General features: G+C 46.6%; 1 protein-coding gene across 2 annotated transcripts; it reads left to right on the forward strand.

The window, feature by feature from the left end:
* The first annotated feature begins 598 nt into the window (after positions 1-598).
* zfyve16 (zinc finger, FYVE domain containing 16) lies at positions 599-23,866 on the forward strand. Of its 2 annotated transcripts, XM_080477710.1 has the most exons (18): positions 599-783; positions 5,005-5,114; positions 5,971-7,655; positions 8,388-8,484; positions 15,016-15,192; positions 15,282-15,421; positions 16,562-16,790; positions 17,625-17,747; positions 17,850-18,005; positions 18,095-18,319; positions 18,984-19,066; positions 20,557-20,661; positions 20,742-20,892; positions 21,465-21,545; positions 21,635-21,797; positions 22,292-22,397; positions 22,490-22,666; positions 23,425-23,866. In XM_080477710.1, exons 2-18 carry the CDS (start codon positions 5,045-5,047, stop codon positions 23,581-23,583), a joined length of 3,927 nt encoding a protein of 1,308 aa, XP_080333836.1. In that variant the 5' UTR covers positions 599-783; positions 5,005-5,044; the 3' UTR covers positions 23,584-23,866. The 2 variants fall into 2 exon arrangements, with proteins under 2 accessions (XP_080333836.1, XP_080333837.1); XM_080477711.1 differs by lacking the exon at positions 15,016-15,192.
* The last annotated feature ends 1,527 nt before the right edge of the window (positions 23,867-25,393 follow it).

A 25,393-nucleotide genomic window follows, 5' to 3' on the forward strand; every position in this document is an offset into this window, starting at 1 on the left:
ACCCGGTAGAGAAGCTCCTACACCCTCATAGAGTGGCTCCTGTTTCTCTGGTAGAGCAATTCCCGCACCCTTGTAGAGCGGCCTCTGCTCACCCTCAGTAGACTGGCTCCCTCTCCCCGGTATTGCGGCCCATATTCACCGGTAGAGAAGCTCCATATCACTATAGAGCGGCTCCTGGTCCTTGTTAGAGTGGCCCTTGCTGCCCTGGTTGAATGGTCCCTGCTCTCCCAGTAGAGCGACCCCTACGTTCGTCAGGCTACCCAGTAGAGAGGCTCCCACTCCCACTGTAGAGCAACTCCTATTACCTTGGTAGAGCGGCACCTACTCCCCTTATAGGGCAGCCCCTGTAGCAGGTCTATATGCCAGGTAGAGCGGCCGCTGCTCCCGTGGAAGGGCAGCTCTATCACTCAGGTAGAGCGAGTCTATCTTCTCAGAAGAGCAGCTCTATCTCCACGGGAGAGTAGCCCCCGTTCCCCAGTAAAGCTGCTCTATCTCTCCGGAAGAGCGGCTTCATCTCCCTGGTAGAGCGGCTCCATCTCTCCGGTAGAGCGGCTCCTGCTCGGGGCCTGAGAGGATCCTGTGACCTCCCGACAGCTCTGATCAAAGATGGCCGTATGAGCGGATCCTGCAGCAGCTCTGTGCCCCGGACTATAAACCCAGCAGCTCCCCGCCCATACCGCCTCTCCTCGGAGCCGGTAGACGGTACCACGGAAGCGGTCCGTGCGGTTTCGAACCGGCAGCCTGACGGTCCGCGCGCGGTCATGGAATAAAACCCTGGAGCTGGTAAGAAACACACGGGCTAACCAGGCTAACCGTGCTAACGGCGAACTGCAGCCACACATCGGCGGCAATCGCGTTGAATCCGGCTGACACGCCTCGGTCACACGTCGGTACACGACACGGAGCACGGATCATCCGGTAGCTTAGAACCGCTGCGTTAAAAACACTTAATATCGCTTCGTTTTGCGGCTTTGTAGCCCTGTTGGCGTTAGCAGCTAACAATTAGCTCGATAGCTAATTATCTCTAAACAGTGCAGAAGTTTAGTTTCCTCTCCGACGCTTAAAAATACCCACTTATGTTTTCATCACACAACAGAAGCGGCACGCTTGTAACATTAAACGTATTATTTCTATTTCCAGGTGATGTTAAAAAGTGTTTAATCGCATTAGTTGGGTTTAAACTGTCACAGGTGTTATGAAGAAATCTGCCTCCCTTCAGATTGTGTGACTTAAGCTTGGCACACGCTACAGGATTTTTTAAAATCTTCACAGATCAAGAGACACACAGTTGATCACAAAAGAGAGATCGCACAAGAGCTTCCTCTTTTGACTTGATAGTGTGACTGCAGAGCTCAACACACACTAGAGTATCAGGCTCTGCCCCATAGACCTCTATAAAACTATATATATATATATATATATATATAAGAATATACGTCCTTTTTTGTCACTCTATCATGTTAAAACTCAGTGTTGGCAGCAGTGAAATGTTGTGACAGCTACCTCAGTGACAACAATAGAAAAAAAACACACACACTAGTAGAAAAATATAATACAGAGAGATAAGATATAAATATTAAAATATGTATAACCAAGAAGTATAGGTTTATGTTCTTCACGCTCAATATTCCAAATCTCGCATTGTAAAACGTGACTTCAGTGTAAAACACAGCGTGTACATGTAAACAAAACATGTTGCCACAATCAACCTCGGGCCTGTAGTACGACTCAGGATTTTCTTTTATCGAGGTAACTTCAGGATTAACCCTGGGATTTCCGTACTGTGAAGCAGATTGACTGCTTACCGGGATAAATCACCCCAGTACTCTGATGTTTAACTCCGGAGTGGAGAATGAAGGCGCCGTCTACTGACCAATCAGAGGCCTGAACTGCCAACCGTGATCAACATATCCAGGATCTCTCTGTTTCCTGGGTTGACTGAGCCAGACACTTTGGATTCTGATCACCGTTACTACCGAGCAGGTTATCAACTCGGTGGGTCAACCCAGACCGAGGTGTGCGCGTTCACGTGAAAGTGGCGGAGTTCGCAGCGTCTGACCAATCACACAGGGAGAAACTCTGCAGCGCAGTTTACAGATTACTGAAGGATCAATTCTGAGAATATGATAAATTAACACACATCCAGCAGGATAAAAGCAACACTCCTACTGGAGCCAAAGCCAGAACATTCCTGACTTGTTGATGCTGACTTGGTGAGATTATACGATATTAATTCATCAGCGATGCAAACGCACTGCGATCGCTCAGTTTCACTTTATTCCAGCAGAACCGTTTCAGGCTGAACTTCCTCACTGCTCTTCTTTTAGTCTAGATTTTCCATCCGGTTGTTTTGAGGCTGAGTTTCCTCCATGTCAGTGTGTTTTGTGTTGGAATATTAATTCATCAGCGCAATGGAACGAGTAGTTCTGCGTTCCATCAGTTCATGTTCCTGCCGTTCTGTCAGGTGTGACCATTAACCCCATTATTCCAGATCAACCCTCAATGGAGCTGAACAGACTGGGAACAACCGTGACAAACACAGAGAAACATCGTTCAAAGCCTCAGTGACCAGGATTTATTTTATGATGTCGAAAAGATCGTTCTAATTTAATTTCTCCTTTCCGTGCGCGGATTGTCTCGCCCACTTGGACGACTCAGAGCGCTGCGGAGCAGAGATGTTTGAAGGATGTTTTTGTTATTATTCTTGACTTGTTCCAGGTCTATTTAGCTCCATGAGGGTCGATAGGCTGTAATAATGAGGTTAATAACAATGGTCACGTCTGACAGAACTGCAGAAACATGAATCTATGGAGCACGCAGGGGGGTGGGGGGGGGGGGGGGGTGCTAATCTGCTGAGTTTGTAGGTTTTAGACACATAAAGTCAGCCTGTAATTTACAGCCATAATAAGCACTTTTCTCCCCTCCATAGCTGTCATCCCGTTTAACTGACATTTGTATGAATTAAATGATTAGAACAAATCCATGAAGTGGCCGTCCGGCCCTGTGACGACAGGCTGCAGAGCTCACACAAGAAAATAATGTCTTTTTGTTTGTTTGCTTTTTGTTAAACCCCAGGCTTCCTGTTACATTCTCAGTACATTCCTGGTGCATTCCTGGTTCTTTTCCTGGTACTTTTCCCAGTTTTGTTCCTGGTGCATTTCTCTTTTTATTCCTGATGCGTGACCTTGACGTTCTTAGTTTTGTTCCCAGTGCGTTCCTGGTGCCATCCTGATGACTTCCCGGTTTTGTTCCAGTTGCATTAAACCAGAGCGATCTTCAATTTAAAAAAAGTCTTAATATTATTTCCTGCTCGTTCACTTAATGTAGTAATTCCCCCCGTAAACGAACAGTACGTCTTTGTGAATAGGACACTTAGAAACAAATGGTTATTCCCAGTGCGACTTCTAAAGAATGGACTCATCATAGGTTTAATATGAAAGGCGGCTAAATGTATAGAATTCCATTGATTTTTCTGGTTTTACTCATTTAAGCTGTTTTGTGGCTTAACATTTTATCATGAAAATACTTTCATATCTTAAAGACAAAACCACTGGTTGATCTGGTATTTCTTTCCAGTTTGACCTCTTCACAGAGACCTGTCACATGACCGCAGCGGAATGTTTTTAACTGTCACGTGGGAAACCAACCACATGTTCTGTGGGTATGGACAACTTTTAGCATGACTGACTTCCTCCTGTTCAGCCTCCTCAGTGGCGCACCAGGAAAGAAAATCAGACACTTAAATAGCTGTCGCTCTTTCTGATCAATTTCACTTGAAGGTGTTTGAATTTGGTCTTTTTGTATTGCCACTAAGTTTTAAGCCATGTCCAAGCTTTAGTTCTTTTATGAGAGGTTATTGTGATGGGCTTCTTTTAATGTTTTGACCACAACGATAGGGCATTAAGTTGGATAAAGGTAAGAACATTTGTCATGGACCAGTTACACAGTGACTCCGGGCAACTAACAAAACCTTTTTATTACACTGCTACATATGCTACTGCTAAATTATACAGCTAAATGTTACTGCTAAATCCTACGATTGACTCTTACAGCTTAATGCTATCACTAAGTGATACTGCTAAATCCTACCGCTGAATGCTACTGCTAATTGCTACCACTAAATGATACTGCTGTATCATACCGCTGAATGTTATGGCTAAATGCTAGTCATAAATCATATTGCTAAATGCTACTGCTCAATACTATTGCCAAATCCTTCCGCTGAATGCTACCGCTAAATGCTACTACAAAAGCCTCCCCCTAAATAATACCACTAAATGCTACTGCTAAATGCTAGTCATAAATCATATTGCTAAATGCTACTGCTAAATGCTAGTCTTAAATCATATTGCTAAATGCTACTGCTCAATACTATTGCTAAATACTTCCGCTGAATGCTACCGCTAAATGCTACTACAAAAGCCTCCCCCTAAATAATACCACTGAATGCTACTGCTAAGTGCTGGTGCTAAATGTTGCGCCTAAGTGCTGCCGCTTAATGCTGCTGTAAGTGCTACTGCTAAAGACTACGGCTAAATGCTCCTGCTTGATCCTATTGCTAAATGCTAACCCTTAATACTGTTTGCTGTTACTTCCTCTCTCTCAGCTACTAACTATTAGCCACAGCTGTCAGTTTCACTGCTAGCTGTACTGTTAGCTCTTCATTGCTCGCCGTTAACTTTTAGCTGCATCCGAGCTGCTAACTCTCACTACAGCTATACTGCTCCACACTGCCTCCACAGGTCATCGGGGGGTATTACTGTTTGCCACACATCTGTGAGCTCACTGAAACAGGCTGGATTACACAGCAGTGAAGACAGAAGCTCACACGGGCCTTCAGGCTTTGAAAACATCCAACATTTTGGGGGCGAGCTGAAAGTTTACAAGTAATCAACAAGGACGTGCCAAGTGGTGCGATCGCTTTCAGTCTGACGAGGAAATGAGAGCGTCTTGGTGAGTTAATGAGTTAACAGGTAACCTACTTTTCTCCCTGTGTGTTGACAGGAAGTGGCGGCGAGCCGAGGCCCTTTTGTTCTGGCACAGCATGGACAGCTTCTTCAAGGCGGCTGTATGCGATCTGGACAAGCTGCTCGACGACTTCGAGCTGAACACCGGTGAGATCAAACACGCCAGTATTGTTTATGAGGAAATCTCATTGATTCAATTAAAAAAAAATAAAAACTAAAAGAAATCTGTTCACATCAGAAACTGTTATATCCTCACCTGAGCTAAATTTAGCTCATTTATATTTGGAAAGTGCATGAATTTAGATCTGAAGCTCAATTCTCTGACGTCGTGCGTCTACAGACGTACGATCCAAAGTGAAAGGTATTAGCCTTAATGCTCATACTGACGCACGCATCGTAGCTTCGGTTGCGTGTCTAAGGCTGTGTTTACTCTAACGTTTTTAAGTGAAAGTGGAAAACTTTTGTCGTGTTTCGTCTGTCCATTTACGACGGTGCTCAGAGCCTCTGAAAACGCAACTTTTTGAAAAGGCTCTTGTCTCCATGGCAACGGGGGGAAAACGTAACTTTTCTGCAACTCTGCCACTACTAGTAACTACTAGTTGTGCACATGCTCAGTTGAGCCAATTAGAACAATGTTTCCTCCAGAGTGTCATGACTCCCAGTCTATGTTCTCCGGAGACTTGGGTGTTTTATTTTGACAGTCACTGTAATAATAACCCAATTTGGTGGTCTGTCCTCTAGATTCTAACAATGTACTCCATTTACAACGGGAGTACATGGACTTTCTAGAGTCTAGAAAGTCCATGTACTCCCGTTGTAAATGTTTATAGCGTGTTGTTCTCTGCTTCATTACAAAAACAATCAACAGCACCCACTAGTGGCCCGACATGAAAACTGCATTGTTTTCAGTGTTCATTAAATTGTGGGCTAATCAGTGCACATAGTGTTTTATTTGAACCTTAAGGCCTTTGAAATTGAAGTTTGTATTTGTTCCTTGTTGCAGAGGAGCTTGAATGTAAAGCAGTTTTCCTGAAGCCCCCCTCGTACCCCTTCTCCTCCGTGGGCTCTCAGTGTTTACCCTCGGAGGGCTCCCCCGTGCCCCCCAGCCTCCCGGACCTCAACGCCCTCCACTATGGCTCCACCAGCGGCGGGACGCCCCAGGAGGCCGAAGAGCTGGAGGCCACCGGCCGGCCGCTCACAGGAGTGGACCTCCTCTCCTCGGTGGACCGGGGCGCAGCCAAAAGCTCGGCCCCCCCATGCCCCGACCGGACCCTGAAGCCGGTGTGCGACCTGGTGAATGACACCAGCTCGGCCATCCTGGTGCGAGCCAGCAGCCACGACGCCTTCAGCGAGCTGGACGCTGTGGAGAGGCAGATGGAGGAGGAGCAGGAGCAGGTGGAGGAGCCGGCACAGGAGGAGGAGAAGGAGGCGCTGCTGGTGGACTTTGACGGCCCCCTACAGCAGTGCACCGCCCCCCCAGGGCTGCGGGCTCTGCTGGCTCTGGACTCGGGGCCCTCGGCCCCCCTCAGCCTGCTGGACGTCATTCTCCCGGCAGCCATGGAAAGAGGCTGCGAGCCAGCAGGGGCGTCGCTGTCGGCGGGCGGCCCCCCGGACGTGGAGGAGCGGGACCAGGTGGAGGACTCTGTCGACCCATCGGATTCTGTGAGCAGACTGAAGGAGACTCCAGAACCTCCTGAGAGGAAAGAGGAGGAACGCTCGGAGGAAGCGGCGTCTCCCGGACCCTCGAGCAGCGCAGTGGTGGGCTTGTCCTGCCTGCCCATGGCCGTGTCCATGTGTGGCGCTCTGGTGAAGCAGAGCGCCCCCGCAGCAGAGACGGAGGAGGAGCACGAGGAGGCCGACGTGTCAGAAAGCACCGAGGCTGACGCCGCTGACGCCGTAGCGGTGGAGTCCAGCTCAGGAGTGATCACAGACGCCTCCCTCCGGCCCGCCGAGGGTCGATCATCTCCTGAGGGGAGGCGGGGCTCTCCTGTAGATCCCCCCCAACCCAGCCCGCCGGATCCCCCCGAGTTCGGCTTCGAGTATCTCCCCGAGAGCGACCAGGCGGAGCTGCTGGTCACAGACGAGGAGCTGGACGCCTTCCTGCAGGCCCACGTGGAGGCGGAGCGCTGCACTTCCTGCTGCAGCTCCCAGCCGGAGGCCCTGTCGGGGGCACACGACGACCCTGAGGGTCTTTCCTCTCCGGAGAGCGACCAGACCATGTGCCTCGACCGCGCCGCAGTGGCACATAACTCGCCTCAGCTCAGCGGCAGCCCCCATCAGCCGCCGCCCTACGGAGGGGCAAGACCCAAACAGACCCACTGCCACACAGCCTCATCCCCGCCAGCAGGGGGCGAGGAGGGGGAGGACGGAGAGGAGAGCGGCTCCGCAGTGGCACCCAGCGGACTCCATGACGAGGAGGCTCTCCAGGTCGGTCCCACTCCTGCTGAGGAGCCGCCCGCCTTCAGCCCGACCTACGACGAGCTCTCCGAGCCTCCCCCGTACCCCGGGGAGCCCCCAGCTGACGACCCCCTGCTGGGGAGCCTGAGGAGGGAGGAGGAGGAGGAGGAGGAGGAGCTGGGGAGCAGACAGCCTGAGTGGGTGCCCGACTCAGACGCTCCGAACTGTATGAACTGTGAGCAGAGGTTCACCTTCACCAGGAGGAGGCACCACTGTCGAGCCTGTGGGAAGGTACGTCTCAATCTCCTTCCTCCACAAACACAACCAATAAACCTGCAGCATAAGAAAAACAGACTGAGAAAATGGAGAGACCACAGACTGAGAGAGAGAGAGCACAAACTATAGGAGAGGCAAAGACAGATCACAGACTATAAGAAAGAGAGCACAGGCTGAGACAAATGAGAGAGCACATACTATGAGAACCAGCGAGGGGATGTTAGTAACAGATCTCTGATTAGCATTAGCTCCATACTGACACTCTCCTTTCAGGCTTTCATACTTTGATTCACTCTCAGATTTACTCGCTCTGGAGGTTTTCAGAAAACTCCCCTTTTTTTTCAATTATTAAAAGAGTTTCTTATATGTAACTTCCCATGACTCCATGCGAAGGATTGACCAAGTCCCATGTCTCGATTAAGGTGTTTTTGTGGCTGAGCTGGATATTTAATAAAATATTCCAATCCAATGGAGCAGATTCCAGTGCTATAAGTAGCTCTGTGGCTTGATGGGAGCAGAGAACATGAGTCAGCACTTCTCTTTTTCCAACTCGCCACAGAGCTCCACTGAGCCGTGCCTCCTAAAGTCTGAGATAAGTCTTTTAAAGAATTAGAGCGCACTGTTTGGGACGTGCGATTGTTGTGCCTCTCGCAAGGTGTCACACGATGCTTTCAGTTTTCCTTGTAAACCATGTGTTGTCCTCCATTTTCTCTCTCTCTCTCTCTCTTCCTCCCTCCCTCCTGGCAGGTCTACTGTGCCGTGTGCTGCAACAGGAAGTGCAAACTGAAGTACCTGGAGAAGGAGGCCCGCGTGTGCATCACCTGCTTCGACAGCATACACAAAGGTGAGGATGCCCGCTGCGTTGTGCCCGTCGCCGCGCCGTCCAGAGGACGCTCGCTCGGGGAATCGTACCTCTGAAAATATCCAGGGGTAAAAACAGGTCGATGACGAACGAGCAAAACAAACCAGCTTCAACCTCCGAAACTTTTTGTGTGCTTACAGTGAAAAATCTCTATTAATGGACTCTTAAAGGATTATTGTTGGTATTACCCCAAATAAACTTACATATTTACAGATACACACACACACACATATATACATATGTACATACGTTGGTGGAAAAAAAGTCTTCGGACGCAACATCCGCTGTTGTCACGTGATATGTAGTCGTCATGGCAACAATAAACACGTCAAAGCCTCAACGTAACTTCAGCACAGCGAGCAGCGCCGTCGGGATGACGAGCCGCCGAAAACAAGAGGTGTGTCTTACCGCCTGCTGCTGCGCATGTCATCCTTCTCAATACCCCAGAAATGTCCCTCTTCTTCTTCTTCATCAGGCCGTTTCTGCAACTAGTCCATCGATTAAGATCAGACGTCCTTCGCAATTACTACAAATGACCATTGGTCCCTACGTAATACTAATCCCTGTGCAAATAGTGTTAAATACAAATTATATGGGTTTTTTGTTTGTTTACAACAAAAACAAACAAACTAAATTCTTGACACTTTCAATATGTCAGTACTCAACTTTGTCTCTCAAAGCCAACGAAGAATAATGTGTTCAAAACTGAACAGAAGATAAATAAACCATAGCGTCATCATATCGATATTGACTCGTCCTGCTACGAGGAGTGCAGCCCTAATCTAGTCTTTCGCACGGTTGAAGGTTAATCTTGTCCCATTTGTCTTGAACTGCCCCTTTAAATTCTCCTAAATTCTTTGGTTTCCACTTTGTGGTGGATTCTCAAAAGGTCTGATTCAGATGATCAATTTCCGGTGAACTGAGCTGGCCACTGTAACACCCTGGTGTTGTTCTGCTGGGCCGGGATGCGTGACAAGAGGCGTTCCCTTGTTCAAACCTCCAGTTTTGACCTTGACTGAACAGAAGGGAGCAGGTGGGGCTTCGAGAACCACACGATACTTTGACAGTGAAATGACCAACACCAGCAGCACTTGTGCATCCCCAAACCATGATGCTGCCTCCACCGTGCTTGACAGTAGGTATTGATCCTACTGGATATGATGCTTCGTCGGGTTTTCTTTCGCACCCACAGGAGCGCGAGAACCTCAGCCTCTCGCTGTGATGTCATTCGGCAGTTTTCCCTCCACATGCGGATCTGGATGCCGTCATTTCTCGCTGAAGAAATCTTTGGACGCCCAGATCTTGGTTTGTCTTCCAATCCGTTGCTTCGTCTGTGTCTATGCATCTGCACTTCCTGGCTCTCTGGCGGCAGCTGTATCTTTCCTGGCTGAGAATCTGTGTCTTCAATAGTGTTTCTTGCTTTTGGTTTCTTGTTTTAGCCATTTTCTGTCTCTGAAGAACTTTCACATGTGCTGAATTTATATAGGCGCCAATCACAGCAACAAAAGTTGTGTCTTTTAGTAAAATTCCCGATTTTCATGAGTGGATCACTGGTATAGAAATGATCCAATACTCAAAAGTGATATGGTTTTACAGAACCAATCCACTTTTAGTTTAATGGCATTTTTTAAGATTTGTTTAATATTTTGTAATCGCATTTGAAGACCTCAGAGTGATTCTTAATGCAATATTTCACAAATACACAGGGTGTCCAAAAACTTTTTTCAGCACTGTACAGACATACATACATACATACATACATACATACATACATACATACAAATCTCCACACACACCCCACATACATATGTATACAACAGACTTTCATGACAGAAGTCATCTATATACACACATGCCTGCATTCATACAGCCATGTACACTGTCAGCATTACTTCTAGATATGACAAACAGATGGTTGTGATGCATTCTGCTGGTCTAATAATTTAGTTTGAGGATTATTTTTTAACGTTCCACAGATCATAAATCTCACATTGTACCTTTAAATCTTAAAATAGACCAAACTCTGCGCCACATTAAAACTTGATAACGTTTTTTTTTTTTTTTTTATTCTGTGCTTTATGAATATTTAAGGCACAATAGACAAAAAAAGATGTGCTGCTCAGAGTAGCTGCAGGCTTTTCAGTATCTCATACCCGTGTCTGTTTCGTTCCCCCAGCTCGCATTCAAACTGATTAAACCAGGCGTTTGTTTCAGGTTGATGAATAGAGGCTGTATGTTCCTATTAAAGACTGCAGCAGTGATACGGGGAGAGGGTAGAGCAGCAGGAGGAGGAAGAGGAGGAGGAGGAGGAGGAGGGGTGAAATGGATGGATGGTGAAAGCAAAGAAAGGGAGGAGGAGAGTCGGGAGCAGGACGCTGCCGTTTGTCCTTGATTGTGTGTGTGTGGACACATGTGATGCTCACAGGCCGTCTAAATTAAGAAGGAAAAGAGGACGTCCACTTTGGGGGGCTTGCGGATGCTCGAACGTCTCTCTCTCTATTTGCTCCTCCTCCTCCTTCTCCTCTGACATCACACACACGCACACACACACACACACACACACAGCAGCGATCAGTGAAACAAAGTGAGCAGCAGCTTCAGTGAGCTGCTCTGGGGTCAGTGTGAGGATGTGGACTGATTTAGTCTTCGAGGAGGAAATGAGGATGAGGTAAGAAGCGTCTCACTTTTTGGCGTGCCAACTTTTCTGATTCATTCTGTGGGTTTTGACATCCTGCGCTGGAAACGGGGTCGCTCAAGCAATTAGCTCTCTGTAATTACCCCGAAGCCCTGGATGACTACTTATTATTATTATTTTAGTTTAATTTCTGCCGTGTCATCCATTCCTCTCCACAGTATGGTTTAAAAAAAAAAAACTCCCACTGGTGGGACTTTTGTTTGCGGCTTGTGTACGCCACGCTGTCTCCCGCACACACCCGATCGATCAGCTCCCGTGATGCTTAAATCAATATAATGTGGACGAGTGCTGCGTCAGCTCTTTTCCCCGGAGCAGCGTCCTCTCAACGTAACGGCTCGCGTCTGTCCTCCATTCAGCTGTTTGCTGCCTCCACAGCAGAACGTGGTAAACAGTGCATCGCACTTTTATCACCAGGTTTATGTGAGAGAAAATCTCCTGCCTGTGAAGTTTCACTTGTTTATTATAGTTGTTTTGATTTTCTTGTGACGCGGGTAAATCTGCACGAAATCAAGTGAAGATGCAATAATTTAGTCAAGTATTGAGATATAATGTCATAAACTGTTACGCAGACGAGCTTAATGTCTTTTTATTTATTAGATATATTCTTCTAATTAACCTAAGAAAAAAAAAACATAATGATAGGACTGGTTCTTTCCTGTAGAGGGGACAGTCTGACCCGTGCGATGACTTTGCAAAGTCAATCGGTCCAAGGTTGTGTATTTATATTCCCTCTGCCCACAGTAAGCTGCAAACGGCCCGAACACGAGAACACGTGGTTGAGTTGGGATGGTGGCGACTAATTTCAAGACACTTGGCTGTGTGCAGTACTCTGGAGGTTAGCCTTTAGCATTTAGCATCCCCGCATCGTGTTTACAAACATGTTCCATTAACTTGCGTAAGATTCTAAACCTTGAGGAAGCGAAGTTGGAGGCGGAGCTTGTGAAGCTCATTGTGGCGATGGAATCCGTCATCTTCCACAACTCGGCGGGATCACAGCGTCTCTGGGTAAACGATGTCCGAACGAGCACGAGTCATCGCCTAATGCAGGCTGATGTCAGAAGTTTAGTTCCCATTTGTTGTTTTTATTGTCGTTGACTTTTGATGATTGAAATCGTTCCACATAACTTTATTGTTTAACGTTGAGCCTTTTTAAAAGATTTTACACGAGCACACATTAAATTTAATGTTTAGTCAACAGTGATATTAGTCGCATGGAACATTCCTATTAAGGAACATGCTTGTAGAAGTATTCAGATTACTCCTGCCACAGAAATTGCTTGTAGGACTGTTCCTTAGTGTTATGTGGACTGGGTTCCACTAGATTATTCTCTAGACCAAAAATCTCAGCCCTTTAACCAATATTTGAAAAATATGTGTTTTTTTTATCAATTGTAGACAGATTTCCCCCTTTTTTTCCCCTGGACTACTCTAAAACCTTTACTTTATTGCTGTACTCTCCTCTGGTCGTGGTTTGGTTTTAAACAGATTTTCAGCTCTGCGTTCTAACTGGATTTCTAGACTGATTTTGTAACTGGGATTTAGGTTTGCTTTAAGTGTTTTTAAAGAACTTGCTTTTGGATTGTTTCTAAGTCATATGTGGAGTTTTGTAAGTAAAAATAAACTTGTACCCAATTCACATTTTTAGCTGTTATTTGCATTGAATACAAGCGGCTTCTCATCGGTGATCTTCCTTTGGGTTCTCTGATACTTGTAGCCTACTTTAAGGCAAGATTAATTTTGTATTTTGGACTTGACTCAGATATTTTCTATTGTTTTTTCGGATCCATGTTTCAAAAGTTAGCAGCTGGCCTTGAATATCAAAACTTGAGTTAAAGCTGCTTCTCTGCTGGGATTCAGATGGTTTCTGGAAGGGTTTTGCTCTTTTCTTTCTGATCGGTTTTTACTTCCGTTTCGTGTTTTATTGGAACTCCGTTTTGAAATAGTGCCGCCTGTTTTTTTTTTAGCTTCAGAGAAACTGGGTTTTGTACTGATGTTTGGGTTGTTTCTGGACTGGGTTGTGCCTCATTTTTTACAAACTTCTGTCTTTTTCAGACTAGCTGAGTCCTGAAAGGATTCTAATGAAAGACGTAACTAGTTGGACCAGTACAGAAAAAGGCTTCTGAATTAATGTGGTTTCCAAGGATGAAGCAACAGAGCAACAATACATCACTCAGCCATGGGTATATTTAGAAGTAATGGATGAAACGTTCATTCACTTGTACTTTTGTCTCCTTGTGTCTGTAAAAACAACCCAAGCATGCACACTTAGAACCGGAAGATGTAAACATTGAACCTTCCTTCAAAAGTCTTTCTTCATCGTATAGCTCCACTCAATTTCTACTGGATGTACGGAACGTCTCCATCCAGTAAATCATAGGAAATGTAGAATTTGTTGGAGGAAAAAGTGTTAATTTCGTCCAAACACTCTGAATTCTCCATTGCCATTGTCGACCTCCTCGCACTTGTTCAGAAAAACTCCTCACTACAACCGTAGTTTTCCTTGTTTGCACGAAGAACACTCTGGAAGACATTTCCCAAAACTCTGAACATCAAATCACCAGGGAAGTTTGCTGTTTTCTCTTATCTTGATGTACCAACAAACCTCTTCCTCCTCACGGATCAGCAGAAGCTTCCATCATCTCTGCGTCTCACCTGCTGGGTGTCGTTTTGCTGGATTGCTGCCAGTCTGGTTCAACGGTTCCGTTACTGTGGCGTCAACATTTATGGCACCATTTGTTTGTGAAGCTGCCAATCAGAGTCCAGTAGGAATACATGACCTGGAAACTAGAAGATCGGACCCACCGTGCTTCCCTCACTGGTTTCACACTGACCCTGCAGCCACCAATAGGGGTCAGGATTAAATCCCTTCATGCACATTATTGTGTTTGATCACAAGTTAAAAGTATGTGTTTTTTGGATTCTTGAAGAAATTTCTGTCCTCTTACTTCTCATCATGACCGTGACTGTTTGATTGTCCACATGCTGCATCTCTAAGTCTTGTTGGAAGAGTCCGAATCCAAAGTTCTTGAAGACTTGTTCTTTCTCTTGGAGTTTTATCAGAGATAAAAATGTATCAGCAAAGTGCTGATTGAACTTTCAGTTCAGTTTGATCCTTGGCGAGACAGGAAGAACACTTTTTTTATTCTTCACTAACACAGCTTATGATATTTGTTTTGAGTATATCCAAGCACAACTGGCGGTACAGTTGGTTGACGCTACAGTGGTCAGTGAGGAACGGCGTCGATTTTGTGCTTCACAAACGTTTGTTGTTCAGACTGAACGTTTTCCAAACATTTCAGAGTGCCGATTGTTTCAAATATGTTGTGTTTTCACTCCGTGCAATAGTTCAGTGACTCACAATGCAATTGTTGTTAAAGAAAACATCCAACATGCGACAAGAGTCTCCCGTTGTCTTTCTCTCTCACACTCGCTGTTCATCCCCTCAATCGCCAATCGGTGCGAACCGAAACCCATACATACATTCTCTCAGTCTTTCCTTGTATCTGTTGTCGTCTTTGTTCCTTCGGCTGGTTGCACATGAGCTTTACTGTACGACACTGCCCCCGCAGGTCATCAACGGTATGACTATGTTTTTCTCCCCGGATGCGAACCAAATGACACGCGCAACGAACACAGAAGATGGACAGACATCTCCTTCCGTATGCGTCATGCGTGTTTAGCGTCGTCAGCGTGAAGACTTTACGGACCATTGCCACCGTTGACTGACAGCAGTAGAAGTCAGAGGATCGCCAGAACCGTTGGTCACCTTTTCGAGGTTGAATCTAACTGAAGTTGAAAGGACGTCTCTCTCCCCGCAGCTCAGGCCCTGGAGCGGATGATGAGTCCAACAGGTCCCAGCCCGAACCCCAACGTCCCATCTGAGTACTGCAGCACCATCCCCCCTCTGCAGCAGGCTCGAGCCGCAGGCACGCTCAACTCCCCGCCGCCCACCGTCATGGTGCCCGTGTCCGTTCTCAAGCACCCCAACAACGACAGTACGGCTCCTCTCACCCTCCGTACCCAGTCTGAGCCGGACTGTTGGCCGGGTTTCCCTTGACCAGCTCGGTTTTCTGTGTGTCGTCAGGTTGCCCGCGAGAACAGAAGCGGGTGTGGTTCGCCGACGGCATCCTACCAAACGGGGAGGTGGCGGACACAAGCAGGCTGTCGGTGACGAGCCGCCGGAGCTCCCAGGAGTTCAGCGGCGTCTCTCCAGACCCGACAGCGGTAAGACTTTACAACTGTATTCAATAAAAGCACAAAAGACCGACACTCAGAATAGCACGTGAATACCTCTGTTATCCCCTGAATAGGAACACCCAAATTTGGGAGTTGACTGTTACCCCTCCAAAAATCAACATAATCGCTCAACACTGGCACTAAGGACTGCCCTTGAACTCCTCAACAAAATTATGGATTACCAACACATTCCAAAATAAGAAGAAAAAATCTTACAGACACTGAGAACTTTGCTTGACTGCTGAAATGACTGACGTTTGGACCGGTACTCCAAGTACCCCTCAAAAAATACAGTGCTTTACCATCTCCTCTAAATAAAGACAACCAGCACTTGAAAACTGTCTTTGAAAACACATCTGCAAAATAAGCAGAGTCACTGATAACCAATACTCAGAGCTGTCCTTAAATGCCTCTTTAAAATCAGTGAAAACAAACGGCTCTACAATATCAACACAATCGACTCTCGGTCTTTGAACAAATCACGAAAAGGGTAACGGCTAATTGCTTGAGCGCCACTGCAAAATCACGACTGACCGTTTCTGTAAACACCTAGAACTGCCCTTGAACACATCTCCAAAATAACTCTTCAAAAATCAACAGACGCAGTCGACTGACACTCCTTGAGAGGCTCCAGAAAATCAAGGCAAAATGAGGATAACTGACTTGGAGTCGACGCTGTCGTTAAATGCCTCTACATAAAACAATGAAAACATGAGTGACTGATCCTCAGAACTGTCCTTGAACACCTCTCCGATGTCCTAAACAAAAATAGAAGACTGACTTTGAGAATTGTCTTTGAAAACCTCGAGAAAATCCACAAACTTGGACTGACTCGCACTGAGATCTGTGTTTTGAATGGACCTCGCCAGTATTGACAAACTCAAAGTAACAGAGGATGGAAAACACTGACAAATGTCCTTGAACACTTTCAGAATGACCAAAATCTGAATAATTGACACTCTAAACTGCTCAAACACCTGCCCCTCAGAGCCGTCCTGCAATCACGATGACCAATGCTTAGAACTGTCTCTGAACACCTCTGGGAATGCTCTACTTGTCAGTAAAAACCTTGACTTCTTTACGTGAAAAGCTGCTCTAGCACGGCTGAAGTTGTCCCTCTCGTTGCAGCCCGGCCCGGCGGTTGGACTCGGTGACTCTTCTGCCCCCGAGGCTTCTGGGACGGCAGAGGTGGTTCGGGCACCGGTGTCAGGCCCCTGGGATTACGCGCTGCTCGCTGGGATTGGCTCCTTGGTGAACCGGGTTCCCAGCCTCCTGCCGGAGAACGAGGACGAGCTACCTCCACTGCTCATCACCACCGGAGAGGACGACGGAGGAGGAGGAGGAGGAGGAGGCGGAGGTACGTGTTCAACCTTCAGCTGTTTATGGAGGAAAATAAATAAATAAAGACAGAGCAGCACTGCCGCGACCTGAATCGTGAAGGATAGGAGCAGATGGAAGTAATGAACTCTATATATCTATATCTAGCTGGATTAATACTGTTGCACTTTGCATTCTATAACTACACTTTTGCCCCATTCAGTCTATATCTACACTACCCCTATATAATCCATAACTATAATATTGTTATATAATCTATACAGAAGGCTCTCTATGTAATCTATTCTGTTGCATCTCTATAATCTATACTCTTACCTCTCTGTAATCTATTGTGTTGCCTCTGGATATAATCTGTAGTGTTGCCACTGTATTTAATCTGTAGCATCGTCCCTGTATATAAGCTTCAACGTTGCCCCTGAATATAATCTGTAGTGTTGCCCCTGTATTTAATCTGTTATCTTGTTTCTGTATACAATCTGTTCTCTTGCCATTGTATATGTTCTGGCGTCCCCTGTATATATAATCTGTAGCATTGCCCCTGTATATAATCTGTAGCGTTGCCCCTGTATATAATCTGAAGCGTTGCCTCTGTATATAATCTGTAGCGTTGCCCCTGTATATAATCTGAAGCATTGCCCCTGTATATAATCTGTAGCGTTGCCCCTGTATATAATCTGAAGCGTTGCCTCTGTATATAATCTGTAGCGTTGCCCCTGTATATAATCTGTAGCGTTGCCCCTGTATAATCCCTGAGATGAGTCCCACAGTCAGATTATCACTGTGAAATGAGTGAAAACTCCGCCCACTGCCAGATTGTCTCTCTGACCTCAAATTCGCTCAACTTCCTGTTCAGACGTCCTGGTGGAGGAAAGTCCCGCCCCCTGTCAGATCCTGCACCTCCTGGAGGAGGGCGGCCCTCGACCTCTGACCTTCGTCCTCAACGCCAACCTGCTGGTCAACGTCAAGCTGGTCACCTGTGAGTGTGTGTGTGTGTTGAAGCAGCTGACTTTAAACCAGCCGACGTGTGAGTGGTTGTTTTAAAAGGGGTGGATGTTTGGTGGTGTTTTCCTGTTTCCAGACTGCAGCAGGCCCTGCTGGTGCTTCGGCTCCACGGGGCTCCAGGCTCTGGGTCAGAAGGAGCTGGTGTTTGTGTTGGAGTGTCTCCCCGAGGAGAAAACTCTGCCCAGAGACCTCTTCACACTGTACCTCACCATTTACCAGGACGCCCTAAAAGGTACTCCGCCTTGTTTAAAAAAATAAACACACTTTTTCTTTAACGATCGTCGGGTTTGAATTTCAGTTCCACACGTCTGATGTCTACAGGGAGGTTCGTGGACGAGCTGGACAACGTGACGTTCACCAGCAGCTTCCTGGGCAGCAAGGACCACGCCGGCATGCTCTTCTTCTCCCCCAGCTGCCAGCCGCTGGACGGCCTGGCGCTGCCCCCGCCGCCCTTCCTGCTGGGCCTGCTGGTCCAGAAGCTGGAGGTCCCCTGGGCCAAAGTGTTCCCGCTTAGGCTGCTGCTGCGGCTCGGAGCCGAGTACCACGGTGAGGAATCACATCGGAGTTTAGGTTCTGTCATAGCAAAAATCACTTTTCTGAGATTTGGCCTTTTTCATTCTCTGCATGTATGACAGTCAATAATTATCATTTTTAAAAAAGCAACATTTAATAACATATAAAACATTAGTGAATCTGACAGACTCGTCACAAATAGTGGCGGCGAATGTCAAATAGGGAAAACAATGAGCTGTAAAATATATAGATCTGACAATGTAAATAAATTTAACCCCCCCCCCCCCCCCCCCCCAAAAAAAAATATTGTCATGAAATAACTTGTTATTTAGTTAGATTTTATTCAAAATCAATTATTTAATCATTTAAAATGATTATTAAATAATTATCAATTGATATAAATTCACTAGAAACAATTTTTATTAATAAATTGATATTTACTCCCAAAGGTTTCTGTGATATTACATATTTACAATTATACTTTGGGGGCAAACAAATCAAAAATAACAATAGACATGAAAATAGAACAAACTGCTGAAACAATTATATTGATTCTTTTTAGAAACATTTCAAGTAGAATAAATGTATAATCTGTTGGATTAAAGTGGAAATATTACAACATTACAATATTATACGATATAATTATAGTTATAGATTTACAGATTCTATTTATAGTTTTATCTTTTTTTCGTTCCAGTGTATCCCACTGCTGTGATGAGCATCCGTTTCCGGGATTCTGTGTATCGAGAGACGGGTCACACCATCATGAATTTATTGGCTGTAAGTACCACAGAACCTCCACGACATCCACAGGCTGAACCAAGTCTCAGAGATTAATCGGCACTCTTAACAGAAACGGAAGCTTGTGATTGGAATTGAGACTCATTGTGAAAATGTTGGTTTGGTTTGAGCCACAGCAGCTGAATGTTAAACGCTCTTCGTAACGGGGTTATTCCCTGAACCTCGGCTGTGGTGGAACGAATGTAAATCTAAGCTCCGTCGGACGGTGACTGGACGGCAGCGGGCGCTTCGGCCTCCTTCAGGACGTCATGAGTCACTGTTTGGGTCCAGAGCAGCCGCAGGAGCAGAATAACAATGACTGTGACGCCTCAAACCAACGATCCCACTCGTATTTGATTCTGTTAGGAAACTCAGTCGACAGCTGTGATTATTTCATACCTGGAGGCCACGAGGCAGAAACCACAAACACAAAAACCAAGGAAAAAATAAACGCATTGCTTTTGGTGTGGTGTGCCTCAGGGTTCGATCCTGGGTCCGGTCTTATTCTATTGTTTTAGAAAGTTTTCTCACTGGCTACAGGGTGCCGCTTTAAATCACAGTGGAACTGCTCAACTAATTAAAAGGTCAACGAAATAACACATCAGTCTGGCAATATCATAATCCTGTGGTTGTAGTGTTGCTGTGATACATAATCTGGATGTTAATGGAAGGAAGATGCTCTATAGTCTGGATGTTAATGGAAGGAAGATGCCCTATATAGTCTGGATGTTGGTAGAGGAAGATGCTCTATAATCTGGATGGCAGAGGAGGAAGATACCCTATAATCTGATGTTAGTAGGAGGAAGATGCTCTATAATTTGATATTAGATGGGGGAATGCTCTATAATCTGGATGTTGGTAGAGGACGATGCTCTATAATCTGGATGGTGGAAGAGGACGATGCTCTATAATCTGGATGGTAGAGGGGATATGCTCTATAATCTGGATGTTAGTGGAAGAAGGTGCTCTATAATCTGATGTTAGAGGGGGGATATGCTCGATAATCTGATGTTAGAGGAGGAATATGCTCGATAATCTGATGTTCAGTGAGGAAGATGCTCTATAATCTGATGTTCGATGAGAAAGATGCTCTATGATCTGATGTTCGATGAGGAAGATGTTCTATAATCTGATGTTCGTGGAGGAAGATGCTCTATAATCTGATGTTAGATGAGAAAGATGCTCTATGATCTGATGTTCGATGAGGAAGATGTTCTATAATCTGATGTTCGTGGAGGAAGATCCTCTATAATCTGATGTTAGATGAGGGAGATGCTCTATGATTTGATGTTGGAGATCAGGAAGATGCTCTATAATCTGATGTTAGAGGAGGTAGATGCTCTATAATCTGATGTTAGATGAGGAAGATGCTCTATGATCTGATGTTCGTGGAGGAAGATGCTCTATAATCTAATGTTAGATGAGGAAGATGCTCCATGCCTTCATCAGAGCTGCTCCAGTACATGAACACGTTGGCTGCTGCTCTGCAGGATCTGAGGAACTACCAGTACAGCCTGCCGGTGGTAGAGGGTCTGAGGATCCACATGGAGATGGGCCACAGCTACATCGACATCCCCAAGAGCAGCTTCAACGAGGTGAGGCGGAGCCGGACGGCACCGCGACGTCTCGGCCCGCGACTCGTGTCACAGCCGTGTCGTCCGCACGTTTCCTCCAGATGCAGAAGGTGGTGAACTCGTCCAACGAGCACGTGATCAGCATCGGGGCGAGCTTCAGCTCGGCGGCCGACTCCCACCTGGTGTGTTTCCAGAACGAGGACGGAAACTATCAGACTCAGGCCAACAGCATGCCGGGGAAGACCCGCACAGGTGGGAGCCCTCCCCAGTCTGTCGCACCACAAATATCATCCAAAATCCAGTCTGGTTCTCTCGCTGATCCACTTCAGTTCCCCTAAATTCGTCCATAAACGGCACGATCTTTTAATTGACTCAAATTTCTCCCGTTCGGCGTGGAAATATTACAAATTCAGTCAAATAAATGTTGAGATGAAACTTCCAAAAGTGCAAAAAAATGTAGTAATACACCTTGTTTAAACACAATATATTATTCCAACAACTTGCAGGAAATTCAGCATATTTTTACATTTCAACTGTTTCATTTGTCAGTTTTACTTTCATAAATTACACGTATTGATTCAGTGTTTTCTGAAAACTGAACTGACCTCAAACGCCTCTAAAAAATAAAAATATGGTTAAAAGTGTGTGTGTGTGTGTGTGTGTGTGTGTGTGTGTGTGTGTGTGTGTGTGTGTGTGTGTGTGTGTGTGTGTGTGTGTGTGTGTGTGTGTGTGTGTGTGTGTGTGTGTGTGTGTGTGTGTGTGTGTGTGTGTGTGTGTGTGTGTGTGTGTGTGTGTGTGTGTGTGTGTGTGTGTGTGTGTTGCAGTGACCGGCGCCAGCTTTGTGGTGTTTAACGGCGCCCTGAAGGCTTCGTCAGGCTTCATCGCCAAATCGAGCATCGTAGAAGGTAAAAAAAAAAAAACCTTCATCTGTGGCTTCACTTCATCACAGACCTGCTGCAGGATACTGACCTGTGTGTGTGTGTGTGTGTGTCAGACGGGTTGATGGTTCAAATCCCCCCTGAGACCATGGAGGCCCTGCGGGTGGCGCTCAGGGAGCAGAACCACTTCACCATCCCCTGTGGGAAGAACGACGGCGGAGAACTCAGAGAGAACGTCACCGTGCGCTGGCTGGACTGGAAGCCAGAGATCAACATGGGGTAACACACACACACACAGACAGTCTCACACACACACACACACACACACACACACACACACACACACACACACACACACACACACAGAAAGAAACTGATAGATACACAGAGACACACACAGATAGACATGTACAAATTTCAAGAACACAGACAAATACACACACATACGCACTGATAGATACACAGATATACACACAGAAAGAAACAGATACACACAGACACGTACTAATATGTCACACATACACTGGCAGAAAAACAAACATACACAGAGAAGCACACACTGAAAGAAACACACACACACAAAGACATAGACGCAGCGTTACACAGACAATAAAACAGATACGCACATATAGCACATGTGTGCACACACACACACAATCATACTCACTTACATTGGCACACGCAGATACATACACACACAACCATGCACACACAAGTGTATAACAAAGACACACAGAGTTGAGCTTGGTGTGTGTGTGTGTGTGTGTGTGCAGGAGGAGCAGTGGTGTGGACAGCAGGTCTCTGGACGGAGTTCACAGCGTGCGGATTCAGCAGGACGCCGAGTTTGACAGCGGCGGTCGATCCATCAGGTGCACCGAGGTGAAGCGCCGAACATCTGCTGCAGCTGCTGTGCCGCGGACGCAGTGGCTAACTGTGTGTGTGTGTGTCTGTGTGTGTCTGTGTGTGTACAGGTGTTTTACCAGCTGAAGTCTGCAGACTGCAGCCTGCCCTCGGTGCTGTCGTCCTGCAGCGTGTTCCAGAAGGAGATGGCGGTGGCGACGTGCAGCGCCCTGACGCCTCACCTGTCCGTGCTCACCTGCAGCGGCATCAACTCGCTGTCGCTGCGCATCTCCACGCAGGCCGACATGGTAACGCTCAAGTCTGCAGCTCCTCCCCCGCCCCCTTCAGTCCACACAGAGGTCCAGACACACTAGAACTACACTCGGTAGAGCGCATACCTTCACCAATTTGGCACCATGGAAACCATTTTACTATGTGTGAGCCCCCCCTGACCTTTGACCCCCCCCCCCCCCCCCAACAGCTAACCAGGGTAATGACGTCACTGCATCATGTGACATGTCAGAGGATAGGAAATTGAAACATCATCGTTGACATCGTTCTCATTAATCCTGACCACGTTATGACAAAAATACATTTTTGAGGTTTTTGTGACCTTTGACCCGATCACTCTCAAACGTTAATGGGACCGTCTTTGGATGAGGACAAACCAACCCTGAAAGATTTTTATGCAAGTTGAGTCAATAGTTTCTGCGAAAAGTTGGTAAAATACATATATATCAACCAATAAATAGACTAGAGCTACACTCGGTAGAGCGCAGACATTCACCAACACCACATTTGTTTACGGAACCGATTTAGCATCTTCGGCGTTAGCTCATATCAATGCTAACTAGGTAGGTCAGGTAGCTACGTCACTGTGTGAGACACTGAGCAGGAAGCGTCTCCATGGCAACAGACGCTGAGCTTTGATCTCCTCCGTGAGGCGCCTGTCTCATCCGCTTTGTATGGGAGGTTTTATCGCAGTTTTTTGGGGGATTTTTTAAACCGGCCAGCGTTTGGTGGCGAAGGTGATTAACGAAGGATTTGAACGTCTGTGTGTGTCCAGGTGGAGTACCAGGCCGGCTCCGGAGGCCGCCTCCTCCCGCAGCGCTACATGAACGAGATGGACAGCGCCCTGATCCCGGTCATTCACGGAGGCGGAGCCAGCGTCCCGCAGACCGCCATGGACGTGGAGTTCACCTTCTACATCACGCACGTCATCTAACGGAGCGGTGACACGCTCCCGGCTTTTGAAAACGGCGCCCGACTCGAACCTCCCCCGCGGAGGGACGCAGGGCGGCGGCGGCGGCTAACGTGGCGCCGCAGGCTAACGTGACGCCGGCCCACGCTCTCGAGTCCGAGGACGCGACCCGACCCGATGGCGTTTGTAAGATTCATCACCAAAGCTGCTTTTACACGCGAAGCCAAACACTAAACGAGACGAGACGACCAAACGCAACCGAACCATCGAGTTTCTCCCGTCGGAGCGCCGCCATGAATGTCTGGATCCTGGATGTACTCCTCAGGAGGGGGAGGGGGGGGGGGGGGGGGGGGGGGGGGGGGGGGACCGGGGGGGGGGGGTGGTCCGGTGCTGCTCTACCACATTGTCTTCACCTCCAGATGAATGAATGAACTCCCTTCATCCAACAGGCAGCATCAAGTGCTTGTAATTGGACACCAGCCTCAGCCAGGCCAAACACGATGATTCACATTGATGTGACATGACAAGATTTTTTTTATTTTTTTTTATTTATTTTTAATTTTTTTCTCTTTCTCAGAAACGCTACAAAACGGCACCAAAGTTTGTGAAATTTTCAGCAGTGTTTACTGCGGTCACCACGGTAACCAGCACGTCCAAATTTGGTCACAAAAAATAACTCCGCCCCTAAACATTCTTGCCGCCAGTCGAATCCTCTGAAATGATCTTGTTTTGGTTCTTCATGTGACCCCCCATCCCGGGAAACCTTCATTCAACATGTACAATCAAGTGCTTGTAATTTGACACCAGCCTTATCGTGACAAAATATGGTCACTAATGATATACTTGCACACGAAACCTGGGTACCCCCCCTGCCCCCCCCCCCCCCCCCCCCCCCCACCCCCAAAAAAAAGCAAATAAACTGGCAAAGTATGTCTTAGAACAGTCCCCATTCCTGGAGCATGAAGTGCTTGTAATTTGACGCCAGCCTCATCTTGAAAAGAGCAAGAGAGGGTGTGGGATGAGATGACCCGCCGAGTTCAACTTTTCTCCTCAGAAACGCTACAGAACTCCGGCACATGATCTTGAAAAATAAAATGTTCCGCTTCCTAACTGTCCTCTTATCACCTCTTAACTGCTTCTTTACATGACACTTGCCCCCGACAGCCGACATCAGGTGCTTGGAATTTGACACCAGCCTCATGCAACATCATTTTACCCATTTCAATCACCCAACTCCTAAAACACATTTTAGGAGTTGAGTCTCTCGTAATAATAATACTAATATTAATTATAATACGACACGTTGAGCTGAACTTTTCTCCTCGATTCCCCCGGTGAGAGAAGTTCCTGTTAATTACTGTGGTTACCACGGTAACCAGTCACTTATCTCTGTCAGTGCAGCAGCACGTCTGAACCAAGAGTTTGTAATTTGACACCAGCCTCGTCTAATGTCCAGTTTTCCCCAAGAGGAGTTCAGTGTGTGTGATGCAGGGGCGGATCAGGATGGAGACGCCCGGACAGAAAAGACACAGATAAGTCCTTTGTGGTCGTTTTGTCTCCTTGTCGTCGTCACATTGAAGGCTCCCTTGTCTTTTTTTTGTGGTTTTGTCTCGTTTTAGTCGCTTATCATCAATACTCTACTCAGTACTTTCTCACGCCTTCTATTTGTCTTTCGTGTTGTTTTCATGACTTCACATTCGACTTCTGTCTGTTTTTTTCTTTTCTTTTTTTTCTCACGTTGTTTTTCCTCACTTCTTCTCGTGATATTTTCCAGAACTGAAAGTAACTTTACCAACATTGTGAGCAAACGAGACAAAAACCACCAAACTACATC

The sequence above is a fragment of the Lipophrys pholis genome (genome assembly GCF_963383615.2).
Source record: "Lipophrys pholis genome assembly, chromosome: 12".
NCBI classification, from domain to species: Eukaryota; Metazoa; Chordata; class Actinopteri; order Blenniiformes; family Blenniidae; genus Lipophrys; species Lipophrys pholis.

What these genes read in the sequence shown, in the direction of transcription:
- zfyve16 (XM_080477710.1), top strand. Translation starts at nt 5,045, where the DNA reads ATGGACAGCTTCTTCAAGGCGGCTGTATGCGATCTGGACAAGCTGCTC. An exon ending in TCTCTCCAGACCCGACAGCG is followed by an intron (nt 15,422 to 16,561) that starts GTAAGACTTTAC and finishes CTCTCGTTGCAG; the next exon opens with CCCGGCCCGGCGGTTGGACT. An exon ending in CAAATCGAGCATCGTAGAAG is followed by an intron (nt 21,546 to 21,634) that starts GTAAAAAAAAAA and finishes TGTGTGTGTCAG; the next exon opens with ACGGGTTGATGGTTCAAATC.